The sequence below is a fragment of the Ascaphus truei genome, chromosome 1 (genome assembly GCF_040206685.1).
Source record: "Ascaphus truei isolate aAscTru1 chromosome 1, aAscTru1.hap1, whole genome shotgun sequence".
Classification (NCBI taxonomy): Eukaryota; Metazoa; Chordata; class Amphibia; order Anura; family Ascaphidae; genus Ascaphus; species Ascaphus truei.
The window spans coordinates 186,406,264-186,426,715 of NC_134483.1; the positions used below are offsets into that span (position 1 = coordinate 186,406,264).

Genomic DNA, 20,452 nt, shown 5'->3' on the forward strand with positions numbered 1-20,452 from the left:
AATTCTGTGGAAGGTGAATGCAAGGGGTAGACAGTGTGGTGTTTAGTTGTAGGGAGTCTCTCTCTTCCGCGTCCGGATGGAGAGCTGCAACTGCACCTCCGCCTCCTCTGTAATGTGCTTTAAAATGTTCCAGGTAAAGAGCAACGCGTTTCATCCAAGTACTGGACTTCCTCAGGCTCTGTAGATGTTGTCCTGCTGTTCCCAGCCTCTTTTATGCCGGGTTGGGCCAATCCAGATCGTTGTATTCATTACCTATAAGGGTCCTGGATAGATCCTGCTGGGGTTCCGAGTCACAAGAGGATACCACTCGAAAACCATTTACGGGCAGTATTACACCACTCTTTTTATACTTCTGCACATCAGATAAGCTACACAGAGATAGCGCCCGGGTACCTCCTCAAACAAGCTGTGTAATATGGCAGACATAAGCTTATAGGGCTCCATGTTAAAATGAATTAAAAGCAAAATGTGACACTGTGTGCTCATTTGCATGTCATTTCCCAGAATCCCTGGCTGCAGTGGAAGTACAGTGTGCAAGGAGATAATGGGGAAAAGCAGGGTTGCAGACACATCTGAGACATGTGGATTTATTCACAAGTGATATTTTTATTTGCTTCATCGGTGGTGTAATATTTGGCTGGCAGTTTTGGGCTCCTTAAATAGTGGTAGCCCCTAGTAACCCTTACAGTGCCAACTAATGTCTACAAATGGAATAGACTTATGTATATGTCTGAGTAAGAGTGTATGTGTGTGTATACAGGAGGGCCCCACTAATACGGCGGGTTCCGTTCTGAAGACCCGCCGTAAAGCAAAAATCACCATAAAGTGTGACCGGCGATTTTCATTAGGTGCGCATGCGCAGACCGGCAATGCGCCGTTCTGCGCATGCGCGACAGAAGGAAACCCCTCCATTCCGCGCATACGCGACCCCGGGCCTGCCCGTTCTGTGCTGCGCGACCCCGGCCGGCCCGTTCTGGGCATGCGCGAACATGGTGGCAACATGGCGGCCCCCTTCTCTGCGGATCACCGAAAAGCGGAGCGCCGAGAAGCGGGGCCCTGCTGTATGTAACTTATACTAATCATAATGGTATCTCAGTGTTATCATTTGTGATGTGTAGCCATCCATACTTGCAGACCTGCCTGAGACATGTGAATCTGCTCACAAGTGATATTTATATTTGCTTTACACTGTATGAGGAGGGTTTTAGTCACTTTTATTTTTACCCACCTAAACTTATTTAATGCGTGATGTTACTAAAAAAACACTTTGTAAATGAATCCAGAGCATAACAACTTCACTGGAGTATCCATTAAGGCAGAAGAAACTTGTATTATATATTCCTTTTTTTCTCAAACTGAAGGTTTTGTGCATAGCTTTGAAAAGCGCTTACATCTTATATTTTGACATGAGTCTTAAAAATCATATCACTCTGTGAGCTTTAACTTTGGATTTTATTTGCCAATCCAAACAGGTTTCTTCCTTGAACTGGGGGGATTTAAGAGTGTCTACGTTTCCTTCATTTCACTAGGAAAATGTTATGGTGTTTTAACCCTGGCCCTACAAATACAGAACTAACTCCCTTAGCAGTGAAGTGTTAATAAGCAGTTTTTTCCATTCCACTAATACTAGAACCTTCTTACCTGTTTGGTCGCATGGGGAATTACACTGTATTGCATTGCGATGCCTCAGTGGAGATCCAATCACACGATGACAAGTTACGTGACTTTTTCCTCCTATAAATCTTTTACATGGCTTGAAATGGCATCGTTCCACAGACTGGGAAATATAAATACAAGTGCCAAGTAAAGATGTAAATTAAAAAAAAGTGTCAGTTCTTTTACTCTCTGAACAATAAGCAATTTAGTCAACAAAGTCTCTCACATCACCACTTCTCAGAGGGAGTATAACATTTTTACTGCTTATGTTGCAGTCATGTTGAAGATATTTTGTATCCAGATGGTGTTTATGGTAAGAGGCGGCCGTATTATGGGCAAAGATGGAAAATGTAGGCTTAGCCGATGAAATATATCTATATAGCATCAGAGTTGATAAATGTGCTTCAATAAAAGGGCATTAAAACGATTGTGTTTAATACAGGCAGTGGAAGATAGTCTAGCTAGTAGCTGCAAAAAAGGGGATATCTGTGCAGAAAGAGCCCTTTTTCGCTCGGATATGCAGGTCGCCATATTCTGAAAGCCCTTCTCGCATGTCAAAACCATGCAAGAAAGGTTTATTAGATGCAATTTCATCTCGGCTCTGCAAATCCTATTACTATGACAACAATGCTTCAAACTGGCTAGAATTTTTGTACCTCAATTAACTAAAAAAAGGCCAAACCGGTTCAAATAATGTGTACATTTTTTTCTCACCAACTCATGACTGTCGAGAGAGCCCCAATAGATGCAGAATTGCATCATTACCAGCCACACAGTCTATTTCAGGTCTGCAGGGCATGCATTTAATTACAGTAACATGCCTAATTTACTATTCTATTTTAATTTCTGCCCTTTTACACTACTCATGATGTACATTGCTGAAAACATATTTGCACCTACATTAATAGCACTATGCAGAAATACATTATTACATTCATATGAACTACCAGGCCCACATGACATGCCTGATTGTCTCATGCAATGACAGGTGGCCTCATTAAAAGGCTATTGCCTGATAGGCTGCCTACTGTATTTAAACCCCCAAGCAAACGCTCACTTCCTCATTGCCAACATGCATTATTTTATCCTCTGGTGGTGTGGGCTAAAAGCCATGCGACAGAGACACAGCGAGTCGGACAGAATACAGAGACGAGTAGTACATCTTTTTATTATTCTTTTATTTTGTAAAAGCTAGTTTGCCAAAATAAAAAAAACCCTCAAATTATTGTCTGAAATATTTATTTCAATAATTTTATTAACAGTATTTAAAATCCTTATTTTTTTTTTTACCCGTTTTGTGTGCTGTTGATGGCAATCTTGATGTTTGCCTTGCGTCTCTTTGTGTACGTGGTCTCCGCCTGGAAGCTGATGGACGTGTGGCCTCCTGCAGAGGTAATCCCAGCGATTCGGAACTCTTTGACGTTTCTTGCCTGCTTGGAGCTGCTCCAGTAATCACAGCAATGCCAAATGTTTCAATTGTGCACATTTCAGTTGAGGTCAGAGCTATTTTCTCAGTTGCTGGGGTCTGTCTCTCCTGTGCTTCCAGCTGTTTTTATTTTCCACAATCAAATGTAAGGCATGGAGAGATGAGGTCTCTGGACTTCGCGGCACGCCCTGTTGTGCCATGTCAGGAGACTCCTCATTCTGCTCCTCCAGCTCTGGAGTTTCTGACCCACTAAAGAAGATTGGTGACATGACTGGCGAGGCAGATAATAGTGAGCCATGCTGGGAAGATTCAGAGGATGGTGCTGCTTAAACAAAAGTAGGAATAAGTCAGGGAACTATTTGAGAGAAATTACTCTTCACTCATTTTGAATACATTATGTTCTAAATGTCCACTGGTCCATTTTCTAGTACTACCATATCATGAAAATAGTTTAGAAAACGGTTTCAATTGTAAAGAAAAGTACTACTCGTAAGTGGAATACACCCATTTAAGAAGTATAAACAGAAGGATCATCACGATGTCATGTGCAAGTGCTCCTTATATATAACACGTCCAGACTTGTGGCAGAGCACTTTCAAATTCCCGCTCAAAAGTCCTGCTCTCTGCTTCTCTGGCAACTCACAGTTCCACAACACAGAAGCACTTTTAAATCTCCCGCTTGTATCGTCACCCAGCCTCGTTTTCAGGTATCTCCGGCACAGCCTTGGAGCACACTGCTTAGTCCACCTCCACAACAGAATCAGAATGAGACCTGGAACTCTGGTTGGTTTCCCCTTTCATACATTCCCCGCTGCCATAGGAAATCATGGTAGAGGAGGTCGCGACCAATCACATCGCGGACGCTGCCCTGGAACCAATCAGGACGTGAGGGCTCGCCTTTATTGGACAATCAGGGCTGGAGGTGGCCTCAAACTAGCCCAGAACATACCCAGCACATACCCAGAATGTAACCCGGCTAGTTTACAACAAATGTTAGAATAAACGTTGCCTCTACTGTATACATATATACATTATATATATATATATATATATATTTATTATGTGGCAATGGTTGGGGTTTCTCAGAGCTTGTTGGGAATCTGTGTATTTTTTTGGACAGAGAATGTACTATACTAAAAACATTTAAAAATACCAAATCAGTGAAAGCAGAACAGGACACCTTACAATATCACTGACAATATCGATCATTGAGAAAATGCAGCAGTAATTAAATAACCATATGAAGAAACCGACAGAATCCTCACTGGGAAAAATACCAGTAGCCGGGTACAATGTGGATAGTAATCTAAATAAGCATAATCATATTAAAGTGCATAGGAGTATTCACTCTGTATCACCCCACTCTCCGCGGCAAGTGCTCCATAAAGGTTTCCATCCACAGTACTGGATTAATAATTGAGGCGATGGCATCTACAAGTAAGGAGACACCAGAGACTCCATGATGTATGTTCTGAACTGCGACCCAACGTATGTTTCGCACTTCGCTTCATCAGGGGTGTGCTTACAATTGTACATCCACCGTCATTTTATACCATGAATATGTAGTGACGTCATTGTAAAGACAGAGTAAATGGAGAAAAAGGGAAGTGTAAGACAAAAAGATACACATCAATATAAGGAATACATAGTATATTCTAATGAACAAAAGGTCCATAATAGCAAATCGCATATGGGATAAATGCATCAATTCATATGCGAGTATAAATATACTCCAATAGAAAGTCCCATATAATAATATCAACACACACCTGATAAATCAATATTATGTATCATCCTTTCAGATTAAACAAACTTGATGTGTCATTACTTTCATTCACAATTATTATATTGGTGCCAAGGAAAGAACTGAGAATATACAAATTTGTGCATATATTATGCCCCAATAGTCCAAAAGGATAATATTTACAAATCACATACATGATTGATGCATAGGTATTGATGGTGGGTATGTCATGCCTTCTCATAATGCATTTCTATATATTTAATTTAAATAATTAAAACCATGGGTCGTCCATTCAAAAACCAGCTAAATACAACGAGAGCGTGGAGGTTGTTTGCAATCTTTGAAGCCACACCGTGACACACACCAGAGAGAGTAGGAGTCTGATGCAGCGAGGTATTGACTCTCATGGTCTCCCCTGGAGTCTGATTTTGTTTTTGCTTAACGGCGATCGGCCCCTTGGAGATGGCTCAATTTGACTGGGAGAGATGCTAGGGGGGTTTCTCCCTCCCCCCATTGAAACAAAGAGTCAAAGCTTATAAAATATGGGATCCATGGATTGAGAGATGACACCTTCATAGGGAGAGGTATAAGGTTAGGAACATTCATGTGAAGGTGGTGAACCTTGAAATCAAAAAATATGGTTTACTTACCCCCGCAACTCCCCAATCCTGTCCTTTATATTGCACCCTTCACTCCAGGACAAAATAAACACATCAAATTAAAATCTATAGTACGAATACTCATGAGTAAACACACAAACTTAGGCTGGACAAAGAGCAAAGGAGTGTTGTTTAGCCGAAGTAAGAAGGCAAACTCATATATGGTCCAAATACTGTTAATGGTATACAATGTCTATATGATGACGTATATTGTTTATATAAGTCTTGAGAAACAAATGTATAAATTATGCAGATTTTGTGATATTATTGTTTGTTGATCCCCATTTCATCCATCTTCTCATTTTGTACCCCTTGTATAAAACTATTTTTTCTCCATACAGAAAGAGTTAGAAGAATGGGGAAAGTATACAATTTCCTGGTTTGGTAGGCTTAAGTCTATCAAAACTAATGGTCTTCCAAGAATTCTTTATCTTTAAAACAATTGGTAATACAGTACATGTACCTCAACATTTTTCGGCAGGGTTGATGCAGGTGGCTTGGGGTTGCCATCTATATCTCACGACCACCAAACTACAGTCAAAACATTAGATTCAAATGGATGCATATGGAGGAGCCCCCGTTGCATTTGTGTCTGCTACCTTGGGTTCCTTCTAAACATTGACCCTTACTACCAATACATACCCTTTAACAAATAATAATTTGCAGTTCTGTGACAAAATATGTATAACTTAAGGGCTTACCTCATACCCTGGAGCTCCCCCTCCCTCCCCCCACAATTAACATTCTGGGGGGGGAGGAGGGGAATTCTTTTATGCTATGATGCCACGTAAACTGAAAAAATAAATTGTTATGCCTAATAAAAAAAAAATCTCAATCCTTCCCTTCCTCATTCTCTCACTCTCCCCTCCTCCTCATTCTCACCCCCCTCTCCACCCCGAGTGCCAGATTACACACTAGGCACAAGCCTAAGGGCCCCCAAGGTTAAAGTGGCCACCGTAGGTTGTGATGGCCCAGTGCTGCGGCTCCCCATCAAACTTCCGTCCGACTGGAGGAGGGGGCTGAAGAGTCCTCAGACCTCACCCAAGGCAAGGTGTGAGTGTGTGCACGCGAGTGTAAAAGAGAGAGGGATGTTTCTTCATTTCTTTGGTGCGGCCCTCTTCCTGCAGTGTTGTCATGGCTTCCTGGCGTCAAATGAGCCGTAACATCCCATGGCGGAACATTGCCATGACGCTGCAACTTCACGACGCTGAAATGCTGCAGGAGGGCTGCCTCGAGGAAAGGCTACCAAAGTTTTTGTCTAGGAGCCCCAGAGGGTCTTAATCTGCCACTCACCCCCCCCTCTTCATTTTCTCACTTCCCCACTCAATTATAAATGCCTACATGGCTGGCTGCAGTCTTGAGGTGGAGCAGGGGAGGATCTGCACTGGATCAGCAGCAGACATCGGAAGTCAGTTAAGACTTCTGGGTCCGCCACTGAGCTCTGTTCCACCCTGGAGGCACACCCCCTTTTCTGCTTCTGCTGCCCTGCTCTGCTCCCACCACCTGTCATCCTCCTCCCCTCCCACTGCCCCCTAAAATGTGCCACCCTAGGTGATTGTCTATGTTGCCTAGTGGTTGCACAGATCTAGAACATTTGGTCGTGACCATTTTGCCACTACCATGTCGCCACTAGCGTTAAGTTGCCACTGACATCACTGCAGGAACATCTCGCTACCGGTCATTTCACCGCCAATTTAAGCCCTTAACCTTACCCCCTACCCTAAGAAATCCTTAATCTTAACCCCTAATCATAACGCTACGCCCTACCCTAAAAACCTTAACCCTAAAACCACCTACCCTAAAAACCTTAACCCTTTACCCGAATACCCTACCCATAAAACCTTAACTCCTTACCCTAATGCCCTACCCTAAAAACCTTAACCCCTTACCCTAATGCCCTACCCTAAAAACCTTAACCCCTTACCCTAATGCCCTACCCTAAAAACCTTAACCCTTTACCCTAATGCCCTACCCTAAAAACGTTAACCCCTTACCCTCACTAAAATCCCTTAAGTTAACTGACCTTATTGGCAAAATGACCGGCGGTTGAGTGTCCGGTGGTGATAAGTATCTTGGGAAGCAGAGGGTCTCCGTAGCTGAAATAAATGGGGTTCAGCTCCAGAGACCCCATGCTTCAATCCAATGTAAAGAAAAAGATGAATAAAAAAAAGCCGCGTGGATTGCTCCTTTAAGTTAGATCTACAAACAACAGCTCTTGTCAAAATACAGTGTGTATTGTACAATATTTGGTACTAGCTGAACTGTGCTCTTCACATTTACTTTTCAAGATTAAACTTGCAAACCGAATACACAAATCTTCAATTAGGAAACCACAGAGGAAATTGAAAAGAATGCACAAAAATCAGATTATGCCTCCCCTTAGCATGCTTAAGCTTGCCTGTGGCACGTACATACTTTTTTAGCAATAGCAATTAGCAAAGTCCCATGGAATAATAGTGAATGGGACAAATGACGAGCCCAGAAAGATAAGAGATTTATGGCAGCTAAAGGTTGTTTTGAAAAGGCATTAAGTATGATGCGGGGGGAGCTAGGGGCGGTCACAGGAACGTTATAAGGTGGGAAGCACTGGAGGAAGAAGTTTCTCTCCCTAATTTTAAAGAAATTTATAAATTATTGTAAAAACTTTTTTTTTTGACTGTCATGTTAACTACTATATTATTTATATGTAGCACACTTCCCCCCCACCCATGGAAGATGTGTGGCTACGGTATGTGTGTGGTGCTATACCTCTGGCGTACAGGAGATCCGAGTCTCCGCTGCTGGGAACCTGGGGTTTACCCGAGTGATCGTTCGGTAGCGCCTCCACCTGTAATGGGATTCTGCTGTGTGGAATGACCCCGTTACAGGACAATAAAGAATGCACACGTGTAAAGCATAACAGTTTTACTATATACAGCATAAACCAATACTAAGAATAATATAAACCCTCACAGACCTCGCAGGGCCATAACCCCTAACCGTGCCTCCCCCCCCCCCCCCAACACCATGTCCACCACGCGGTGGGGTTTGTAATGTACTGAGGTGCTCCGGCACCCGACCGTCCCAGTGTCTCCCAAGAGCCAACCCACTCAAATGTGGGAGACAGGTATGCCCAACTAAGGTGTTCAGTTGGTGCACTTGTCAGTTGGGTACCTGCCGGGTGCGTCCACACCCGGTCGTGCAGATCAAGATGGGATTAACGGATCCGAAGTGCTGAACCGTGAAGTCTTGCCTCTACGTTGGGTGGAACCCGCATGGACTGTCCCACCATGAAGAGAGTCTCTGTATAGATGGGTGATCTGGTCCCGGCACCCGCCGGATGCATCCACCGCTGCAGCGGAGGTAACTAGACTTCTGGGGGACAAGGGGACCCGGGTTACATATAAGTAATATGACAATGTTGTCACAGCAGGCATGGTGTCCTTGCATGCTAAGGCATGTGATGGAAGACGGTCGCACATCATGCCTTGTGTGCCCAAGCACACACGCCAATTGGGGCCTGCCCCATAAAGGGCTGTGCCTTGTGTGCAGTGAGCGCGCCATCGCGCGCGCAGCCTTGGCCACCGGGGACCTAGCCTAACAGTACATAATGTACTGTGCGCTGTATTGTGTGTCACATTGCATTCCCTCATATATTAATCTTGTTTCCTAAACAGAGTAACACGAGCAGAATGATATTATTTAGTTCAAGCCTCTTTAGGATGTCCCCATATTATAACATGTAAAACATTACAAAGGGCCATCAGTGATATACAGATGCAGCGGCCATTATTCGAACATATCGCGCGTTGTATACACTGGAATGCCCATGTCACGGCGCGTCATTACCGCGTGTTTACTCGTTTTTATTGAGTGCAGAAAATGGCATTTTAGTGTTCTGGTTTTTAAACACCTGCAATTTGACACAGTACTGTACTGCACACATTACAATTCATTCATTTCTGCAACGGAAACACGAAGAATTGCACCCACAGAAATCGGCATTCATGCAATTCAAACAAAGCAACAGCGTGATTGGCCGTGTGGAGTACCGCAGAGCACACAAAAACGGCCTTGTGATATGTTTGAATAACAGGCCGCTGCATCTGTATCTAACGAAACACAATTGTCTGTGAATGTCGTCTTCAAGAACTATTGAGTCACAGAACAAATAATCAACGCGACTTTTTTGTCTCGGTAGAATTTTGTGGCACATTTTGCTGATGGATATTTAATAAATGTGTAATAAACAGATTACAATCATGACCTATTTGCTTTGAAAAGAATTTCCCCAATCATCATTAAAATATGAGAAGAAAAAATCTTCTTTGAATTGCTGGTATACCAGCAGGCTTCAAGATAAAGATATATTGTTTTTTTTTGTTTGAGGGAAGAAAAGCAGAAACAAAAGAAATCATTTTAGCATTAACGTTTAACAAATGGCATTCAAATGTTTTTACCACACTTTCCTATTTGATTAATTTATTGTATATCTTAGTATGCTACTGTAATTTCATTTGATGTCACTTCATGAACCTCCTATGATCACTATTTTCTTTCCCAGAATGCCTTCTTTCTTATCCTGTTTACTGGCTCTGATTTGCAAGTTGCGCCATTGACAAATTTGGAATAGAATTAAAGCTTCATCTAATTCTATTCTGCCTTGTTGTTAAATCCGAGGCAGACGTTTGAAAGGTCTCAGGAACTTTGGGGGGAGGGGTGGGGTGAGGGGGGGTTTATAGGAATGAAAAGCAATGCCCAATAAAAGGTAGAGTAAAATAAATAGAGTAGATGAGATTACGCCATTAAAATAATCTAAATTTATAATGTATGCATTTTATAACTTATGAAGTGGACACAAATCTCATTCCATTCAACTTGCTCACTTCGTGGTCTGTCCATTTCCCAAACCTACTAAAAATGAATATACTACTGGATCGCTTCTCTTGCAAGTATATATTAATTAATTCATGGCATTTTCACCACCTTCTCTGGCAGGTAACTGCTCCATATGCCCACTGCCTGATCAGTGAAGAGTTTATGCTTTACTCTGCAAAACTACACTGTTTAATCCAATAATAAAAAAAATGTTGCGATTCTCATTTTTGGATTCAAAAGCATGAAATGTAATTGAGATAAATTGGTTCATAGAACACAGGGATTATTGTAGGAATTGTGTAGGTACAAGTTGTCACATAAGAGAGCTTTTAATGTGACACAGAACAACACCCCCAGTTTCACACTCCCATTTTACATAGACTTTACTACCATTCTATTAGAAGTCTATTACTCTGTTACCAAAGCATATAAGGATTCACATCTTTAATAAAAAACCCTGTTCTATGTGTAGCCCCCTTTGGGGACTACTAATTAGTGTAAGGGTTAATGAATGGGATCACTGGTATTACTCCTCCCCACCATGTGATGTAGGATGTCTTGTGACCAGTGATGTCACCATAGGGAGCTCGACGGGTATATATAGCTCCACCCAATGTTCTAGAAGCAGGTTCCTCTGAATTCAGGTAGAGGGCCTCATCATGAATCCTGTATATATGTTTAAGTGTATAGTTATGTGTATTAAGGATGTCCTATCACCATTTATTGTTTTCAGTTAAAAAACGTGCCCTGGATACCCTATTGGCCCGAATATAGTACGGCTTCGCACATAATATGAACCTAAATTTTGAAGGTGTTCTACATGAAAAATAAAAGGTGTTGGGCTGTGCATAAAATTCTAGTACAGTTTTCGTAAGGGCATTTTCAGGAAAAAAACCATAGCACTATATTCGGGCAATACGGTAATTAGTGCCCATAGTAATGGCCCAAGATTGTTCTCATGCAGGAGGCATGTGCTCAGCAGGAGTTCTCATAGTAGTAGTTCCGGAACATAATTGGATCGCCTCCACCCGAATGTCCTTCGTAAACTTCCGATCCAGGATGTATGGACTACATCACGTATAAATGTACAGAGCAACGGGATAGTGATCCCAGAGACAGCAGTGTGTATGCCCAATAGGGGCCCACCTGAGACGGGGCGTTATCAACAGGAGATTTCCAATCTAGCCAATACTAAGGGAATCGAACATAAGTGCCCAAGATAGGAGTGAGAGCTTCCAGGGGAAGAAGCAGTAGGAAAGAAGTGATACAGGCGCACAGACTTGAATAATTAAGAAATGTAATGTGCCAAACGAACCAACGTTTTGGCAGTAAATCACAGCTTCTTTACAACGGAAGAAGCACAGAGTAACCATCTAGTTTGCCACCAGTGAATGTCTGAAGAGATGTAGGTCTGTTGTATGGCGAACATTATAAAACGGATGAAATAAAGCTCTCATTTGTACTATGAAAGTTCCTGGTGCCCATTATTATTCTATCTGTATAGCCACGTCCAGCCTGCACTGACCCAGCACCCTAAACAGGTATGAGAGACTGAGCATTGCCATGTATATAGTTCAACTTGATGTAAACTCCTATAGAGCCGGGCAAGGAGGGTTACATATGTAAGTTAGCTTATATTTATACCTCGCTACAGGGATCACTAGTGATACCACGTTTTAGGAATAATCAATGCACTTGCACACAGGTTAGTACACTCCGTTTTCATATCAATTTGTCAGGTGGTTGTTTTAGAAACCTGGTCTAGCTCAGGGCTCCAAGAAGGGATTTAAGAAGCAATGACCTAGAAGACGATCAATAAGTTGAGAGCTATAAGGATCATAAAAGTCTCTTTAAAAAAAAAAAAAAAAAGTAATGAAATGTTAAGTGGGATGAAAAAATGTAAATTGTTTTGATTAAAGATTCTTTTTCCTTTACTCACTTCCAGTGCCAGTTACTGCCTTGATCTGATTTGATTGAGAAATTGAAAGTTTATCTTTCAATCCATCATGCGCTGTTATAAACTTGCACTTAAAATCCAGTGGGAAGGGAAAGAAAAAACAAAAGTCTGTGTAGAACTGGTTCTGAGAACACTGGGGAATGACAAAGGCTCAGGAAGAAAGCTAGATAATAAGCTGCTGCAGAAGACATTATTCTAACAAATCACGGCGTCGATTTCGTGTGCTCTGCTGTACTCCACGCAGCATGAACGCGGCCAATCGCCCCAGGCACCCGCGCTTATCACGGTTGCTTCGTTGAATTTCATGGATTCTGTTTCTTTGGGTGCAATGAAATGAATGAATTGCAATGTGTACAGTACTGTGCTACTGTGTCAATTTCAGGTGTTTAAAAAACAGAACTCTAAAATGCCATTTTCTGCACTTGCCGCACTCGCTTCTTAAGGCAGAAAGGTTGGAAGACATCCGCGTCATGACATCGGTATTCCGATGTACACAACGCGTGATATGTTTGAATAATGGCCGCTGCAGCTGTAAGGGCTTAATTAGTGCAACGTCCTGATCATACACTGGTAATCAAAATAGCAGGCAAGGTACTTGAGGCGTTAATCAAGGCAAAGCCCAGAGCAGATCCGAGGTCATACACAAGTAAACAAAATAGCAATATATTTAGCTGGGCAGAAGTACAGGAGCGTGGGCAACACAGCAACTGAGTTCCCACGCCAGGAGTGCTGCATTTCCTGGTCTTAAATAGGTCTCTACCAGGAAGTGCTTGAGTCCAACATTGCAGGGCATCTGGGATTTGTAGTTTATTAAAGTCTCCAGGCTGGTGGACATTTGTAGTAATGCATCCTGAATGCATTTTCAAAGGAACAGAACTAGCTTCTTGCCAGGCGCCAATTGAATGGTCTAACACTGGTACAGTACCTGAAGACTGACAAGATTCTATCTTTATAGGTGCAACTTTCCCCCAAAATGTTTTGAGAAAGACACAGGAATGCAAAGTACTCATATACGTATTGATTACTAAACTGAAAGGTTCTAAAGCCACGTCAACACAGAAAACATTGTCTGAAAGACTATTTTAAGAACTTGTTTGTCTTCAGTGATTATTACCCACTCAACAGAGAGAATGTTTGGGCAGATAATCAGCTCAATTTCACTGCTTGATGGACCCGCATGGAACATGGATGATCTCTTATGTGTACTAATGTATAATTTATATTTTGCATACAGAGTGGAGCTGTATGAAACGTTAACAAAAAATTCTTTGGTCATGTCATATTTTTCATGTTCTTTTAGTATCATCTGGATAATAAACAGCCGGTGATGATACCACAGGAACCAACTATTCAATTTATCATGCAAAGTATGTCAACTAAGACCTAGTTTACAATACATTTTTTTTTTAAATGGCCGGAGGCCGTTCACAAATTAACACCATTCCAATATTACTCACAATTGGAGAAGTACCTGCCTTTAACCTTACCTTTTCAAACATGATCATTACCAAGCTTAGATGAGAGAAAGAAGCTATCTACAGAAAACACTTCCACCACTGTGTTATTTCTGAAAGGGGTCACATTGTTATCATTAGAGTTTTGCAGTGTGAATAAAATCTACTAGTTGTCTCTTTTAACCCATCTAGAGGTTCTAGCACTGATCAGAGTGACGGGCTTACTGTATACGCATTTCAGAAATATTTACATTTATAGAGTAAGAAGATCATAATAGAAAAAAAAAATAAAATAACAAAACGACCACCAACCTACCACATCCGAAATTACCGAAGACAAATAATGCAAAAAATGTTCGATGACGTTTCTATGGTGTCAGTGGAAATGACTGTTGCATACAGCGTTGATTCTTTTCCCGTGGCAGGCAAGGTAACTTTAAATTCCTTGGACAGAAAAGAACATTCCTCACTTATGTTCCCACTTAATTGAACAATCAGTTTTAAAACACGCAGACAGCATCCGCATTTAGATTTCATAGGAATGCTAAACCTCATACGATTGGATTTCCCCTTCTATTACAGTCTGGCAAATGTACCATCAATTAGGTATCCATTTAAAAGCATTCTCTTGGAAAAAATATGTACTGTATACTTAACAATCCTTACAGCATGAATCATCTAATCAGCCGGATAATAAACAGGTGGTGATGGTAATAAATGAGATAAAGGCGGTGAGCGCAAAGGAAAAAAAGGAAACAGTAATTAGTGATACACATGTACTCTTCAAAATAAATCAGAGCTCTCATAGGGGGTGGGGGACGGTGATTGATTCGAATATACAAGTAAATGCTTTACTCACACAGCCATGTGTGTGATAATTCTCCTCAGTAAGTTCTTTATGCACTGTTGTGCCTCCTTCCGTCAGCAGCAGGTTCTCTGTATCCATGTGTGGTGTCTACGCAGACACGCAGCGTCCTTGCGATAAACCCAGTAAGGATGACAGACAGTCACAGGGAAGATGTATGATGTTGCAGTTTATTAGTTAAAAAACGGAGTATCAAGTTACTCACATATAAGACACTTGTCTCAGGTACGCGCTGCCACTCTCGGTGCCTTGGCACAATGTACACCTGCTCCCGCGTCCGGTTGACAGGACTGTGGACAGAGCACATCGGGAAGCAACGATGGCCGTCAATGGACAAAAAGCTACACGTTCCAGCTCGGAACTACGCGTTTCGCATACTACGATGCTTCGTCAGGTGTTGGTAATAAACCACAGACATCAACCATTCAACTTATCGTGCACAATTTGACGAGCATGCCTATTCAGTAAAGATGTAAATATATAACACATAAGAGGCACTTCAGAAAACAGTGAGTTGAGATATTATAGTGCTTGAATGCAAAACAAAATTCTATAAATGGCAGGGCATGCTATATAAAAAAAAAGAAATACACTTATTTCACTATCAGCGTTTGTTTCAGACCACTATTAGCAGCTTTAGCAAGACAACCAGAAGGAAATGAGCACGCACCATTTATACCCTCAGCGAGATGTCAAAACGCATGCGCAGTAAATCACCGCTATATGTGTGACGTTCCACCCACCCCCCAAAAAAAATCAGAAAATGAAAGGAACAAATTAAGTGAAAAGCAAAGTATGTACTAAAAGAAATAGTGCAAAGTCTGGTATCCAGATACCATCGGCTTTCTTTTTAAGTAAAAATCCTGAGTAGAATGGTCTGAGTTGACTTGGTCTGCCATAGATAATATGTAATAAGCAATAGAGACAGTCCAGTAGGGCCATAGCAATCTAAGGGATATATGTACCAAGTGTTGTAAATGGGAACATAGCTCCAAAAGTAGGGGGAATTGTATAATTTTAACACTGAGTGAATGCGTCAATGTAACATGGTGCTTTGCTCCATTTTTGCCCTAATTTGCTCCCCTTTGCACCATGACCATTTTGGGAGGAGCAATTAAGGGAGGAGAGTCTGCACAATATTATAATGAGATGTATCAAAAGTTGTGCATATAACTGCTGCAGTTTTCTTCTCTTTGCACTAAATAAATCCACCAGGTCTAGGTGACATTAGAAGCCAGATGTGAAAGATTCATAGATGTCACTGCTCTTAAACCCAAAAGAGTTACACAGGAAATCAAGGCACGGGGGAACATATTTTTCTAAAGTGGCTATAACTTTAGAAAAATGTAAGCCAGCAAGAAAAGGGTTGTTCTGCAGCTTCATTATGTCACTCACCTAAAACCAACCAGAATAGACACTTTCCAGCTCTTAGCACCCACAGTGCACCAACGCTTCTAGTGCTGTGAAGAAAGTTATTGAGGAAAAGTGGCACATATTGGACGCATAATGTATACTTCTTTACAACTGTATTTACCAAATCCCTTCATGATGTGGAAGACATTTTAAAGACCTTTTGTTTAAAACGGACTTGACCAAACATTGTACCATCAAAACTTTAACTTCTGGCTGTCTAAGACCCACACCTGTCTGCTTCAAACGCACTAGTTGCACAACATGCTACTGTTTCATGATAGGCTCTAATTTCAGACATGCCAAGAATGGATATTCAATAAGGATCAAATATAGAATCACCTGTGCAGGCAAAATGTTATTTATGTAAACGTTTGCTACTGTGGTCTCTATAATGTGGGCAAAATGGAAAGGACTTTCAGGGAATGGCTTACTAAACATCGTTCTTCGATTAGAGCAGCTTTCAACTATAAAAAAAAGCGACAAGCCAGTGGCAGCCCACTTTACAGCACATGGACAGCCTCTCCCTACTCTCAAGCACAGGATCATTGAGTATTTACTCATGCCACACAAAGCGGCTAACCGCTCCAACTTGTTGCTTTCAGTAAAAGCCAAATCAATTATTTGAACACAATCGTACCCAGGAGTCTGAGTCTTCAATTGGGTTGTTTACCATTACTCAATGGGGATTTAATTTTTTCCTGGGGTCTTTCTGGACGTGACAGTGAGGGCTATCATTTCAAGTCCGCTGCTACACCCAGACTCCCAGGCTGTTTGGGATTCTGATTCTACAGACAATGCCAACTCTATGTAATCGAACACTATATTTGTTCAGAGGTTTATTGTTGTCTATCTTTATTTTACTATATTACTGCTTAGGTACAGTACTAAGGGGCCTATGCAGAGAGCTGCAGTAACTGAATTAGCGGCATTTGTTGGCGAAATATGCCTTTAGAAAGGCAGGTAATGGCGAGTTAAAAAAAAAGCGCCAATTTTTTTTTTTTTTAAATCTCGCCGCGCGGGTGGCGAGAACCTAAATCTTGCCAGGTTTCAAAAGTGCCGTATTCAGAAAGGCGCGATCGCCATCTAGCGGCTGATCGCGCCATTAAAATGGAGAAAAAATCAACAATTAGCTCCGCCAACAACAGTTGGCAGGAAGCTGGAGCTCGGCGGCCAGAGGGAGAAGAAAAAAAAAAACGCGCTTTTTTTAAAACATGTTTCACCAGCGCGCATCTCGCCGGTTGAAACTCTCCATATGCAGACATGATTTTAAATGCAGTTTTAGGACCTTTCTGCATATGGAGATAAAATCACGCCAAAAAAGGTACTATTTATTAACATCTCCAATTAATTCCACCGCTGCTCTCTGCATAGGCCCCTAAGTGTTCTTGGATGCAAGCATGACAATAGTGGTGGTGACCAGAATCCATCTTTAGGCCATCCAGTTCTTGCACTGCCATGAGGATGGTGGAGAATGGATCATCAGGAAGCGCATACCATGTGGAAACATAAGAAAGATAAGTGCTTTTTGTGCAATATTGTACAAACAGTGTTGTGGAAAGTTGCTAGCACAGAATGTGTACACAGGATACTCACAAACGTGAGGTGGAGTATAGGCACATAAAGGTATCTTTATGGACTGCCTTCAGTCTCTGGTGCAAGGTGATGCCACAGCAAACAGATTCCCAGATGACCTTAGGGTAGGAAGACAATGGACATAGCGTAGACTGTAGGGCATAATATGTGAATAGATTGGATTTTGTCTACCTCTTTTATTAAATGCCCTACAGTCTACGCTATGTCCAGTGTCTTCCTACCCTAAGGTCATCTGGGAATCTGTTTGCTGTGGCATCACCTTGCACCAGAGACTGAAGGCAGTCCATAAAGATACCTTTATGTGCCTATACTCCACCTCACGTTTGTGAGTATCCTGTGTACACATTCTGTGCTAGCAACTTTCCACAACACTGTTTGTACAATATTGCACAAAAAGCACTTATCTTTCTTATGTTTCCACATGGTACCCAGACTTTATATTTGTGTACTAGTATTTATTTCAGTGTCTATGCTGTGTTTTACTTTGTCTATTTCCGTTATTTTTTCCCCAGTGTATGCTGTCAGTCGGGTTCCATAGCAACATATAGCTGTGTTTTACTGCGCACACTTTTTGGCATTTCACAGGTGTGTTGACACTTCGCTCTCGTCAGGTGTTGATAGTCCAAAACGGGTATATTTAATACGTGATTTTTTTTTTTGCACGTGGATTTTTTTGGGTACCGTACGTTGTGAGCATCTATTTATAGAATTTTGTTTGGGTATATAAAAATATATATACACGCATTAAACATATAATTTAATTAAGCCCCAAAATGTGCAACAAAAAGGTAATAAATATGTTTTGGGTTTGGTGATGAAAAAGGATAATATGCGAGTAAGGTAATGTTTTCTGGACCATAACTTGTATAAAAGCAATGAAGAGCTAGGTTGATTGCTATTCAAAATGAGTTATGGATTTCTTTTTGTGAATAAACATTTATTTCATGCTTCAAAAGGACAAACATTTGCACCAATGTAATAATGACTTTGAAAAAACAAAACAAAACCCCAAGGTAACTTTCTTTTTACTTGAGGAAAACTCTTGCAGAATAAACGGAGATAATAAAACGTTAAGACGCAGCCCCTCGTAACATGTTTATTTACATTTGACAAACTTTACAGAAGTTATTCCAGCTGTACATTCTTTTTTTTGTATAATCTGAACATCATTTGGAAGCAATGTAAACAATTGCTGATTTTACAAGAATGGAGTTAAGCTTGTCTGTTACACACATTGAGAAGCTCCTGCAGGCTTCTCTATAATCTCAATAGTACCTTGAATACCCTACCTTGCTGGGTAATCTTTATCGTCAAGAAGTTCATGTTCTAATTTGACACATTTTTTACATTGTTATTTACAAATAGAATGCTGGTCAGCACTTTCACATGTTGTGTCCTACCCGTCCCAACCTTATCTCCAGCTCCATCCCTCTCTCGTCTTATTCAGGCCTCTTGTTATTGGCATTATCCATTCACAGTGATTGGATTTCACTCCCTGTGTGCCCACGTCGCAAGTAGCTAACGCTATTGGACATTCCAAGTCACTCATCAATATTACTTAGGTCATTGTTCCAGACAATTTCCTGACATCTGCATTCTAAACAAGCAACTCCCTTGCGTAATTGTTATGAGTGAATGCTTTGGTTTTTCGTACGGGAAAAAGTGATCGTCCGTGAACAATAGTCATTGTTGTTTGCCAAACAAGTGCAGATCTTCCAATGGACGGGAGCACAGAATTCAAACGGCATAGTATGTTGTTGCAACATAGATTAGGCCTTGTTTGTCTATTCACATTAAAAGCCTTGAAGCAACTCATGTGCTATTTTGACTATCTTTTGATTTCTCATTCCGGGAATATCGAGTCTGTATACAATACGAGCCAGTACGTCAGAAACTTCGTTGGCAGCTTCCTCTGCCTGAGTCATCTGAGAGAGAGGAAACAAGTAACATTATCCTCAAATGCCTTGCAATATTTTCACAAACAACTACACCACAGTCTGTTCCAAATGCTAATAGGCAGCAAACAAACAATTGTCATTTTTTCATGCAAGTCCCACAATTAAAGAACCACATTCTGTCCATGATGTGGTGGTCCGACATTTGGTCTTGCCCTGCACCAAAAGCTTCAGGCCCAAAACAGGAAGATAGATGTAGCAGAAAGGAAAACCACGTCTGTTTCTCAACTGCTTTAAATACCAAATTCTCATGTGCTGATGAGTCATGTACAGTAAAGCTTGTCGAAAGCTTTCAAATTTCAGTAGGCAACATGCAAAAAGGGGACAAAAATCTGATACTGCTGCGACACACTTTATTCGAGCAAATACCCAGCATGTACCTGGCAGATACCTGGAATGCGCCGCTCCTCACCTCTGACAAGCCCCGTTGCATTTGCCTTTCCAGCCTGGGTTCATGCCTGGCTGATGGGCGGCTGATCTGTTAAATGATAATGATTAGGATTTAATAGGCTGCAATGCTTCGCGTGTCTACCAGATGGCATAAATTCATGAATTGTAATGCAGTATATATATATATACTGTGCAGTATTGCAGCCAGCGGGAATAAAATGCTTCAATCCCTGCCTGGAAAATAGCTCAATGCACTCGGGCAGAAAACAGTCACAAACCTCAATACACCCGGGTATACCCGAATTCGTGGGACTAGCCGAGCTCGAATAAAGTGTGTCGCCAGTGTACATTGCAGAGAAAATTCCCACGTGACTGTCCCTCATATTAGTGAAGAATGAGAGTTTGCTACTTAATCCAAAGAGAAATCACTTCAAGTTAGCCATATGGAATTTAGAATGACTAACTGTACTTGGCCTTTTTTGA

General features: G+C 41.4%; 1 protein-coding gene across 3 annotated transcripts in view; it reads right to left on the minus strand.

Moving 5' to 3' along the window:
- Positions 1 to 18,706: 18,706 nt before the first annotated feature.
- The window catches only part of FANCC (FA complementation group C), a 190,638-nt gene continuing 188,892 nt past the window's right edge, over positions 18,707 to 20,452 (minus strand). For all 3 annotated transcript variants that reach the window (XM_075599121.1, XM_075599116.1, XM_075599123.1), the window contains one exon: positions 18,707 to 19,549. In XM_075599121.1, the coding sequence (XP_075455236.1) occupies positions 19,418 to 19,549 (132 nt within the window). In that variant the 3' untranslated portion in view covers positions 18,707 to 19,417. The remainder of the gene's footprint in view (positions 19,550 to 20,452) is intronic.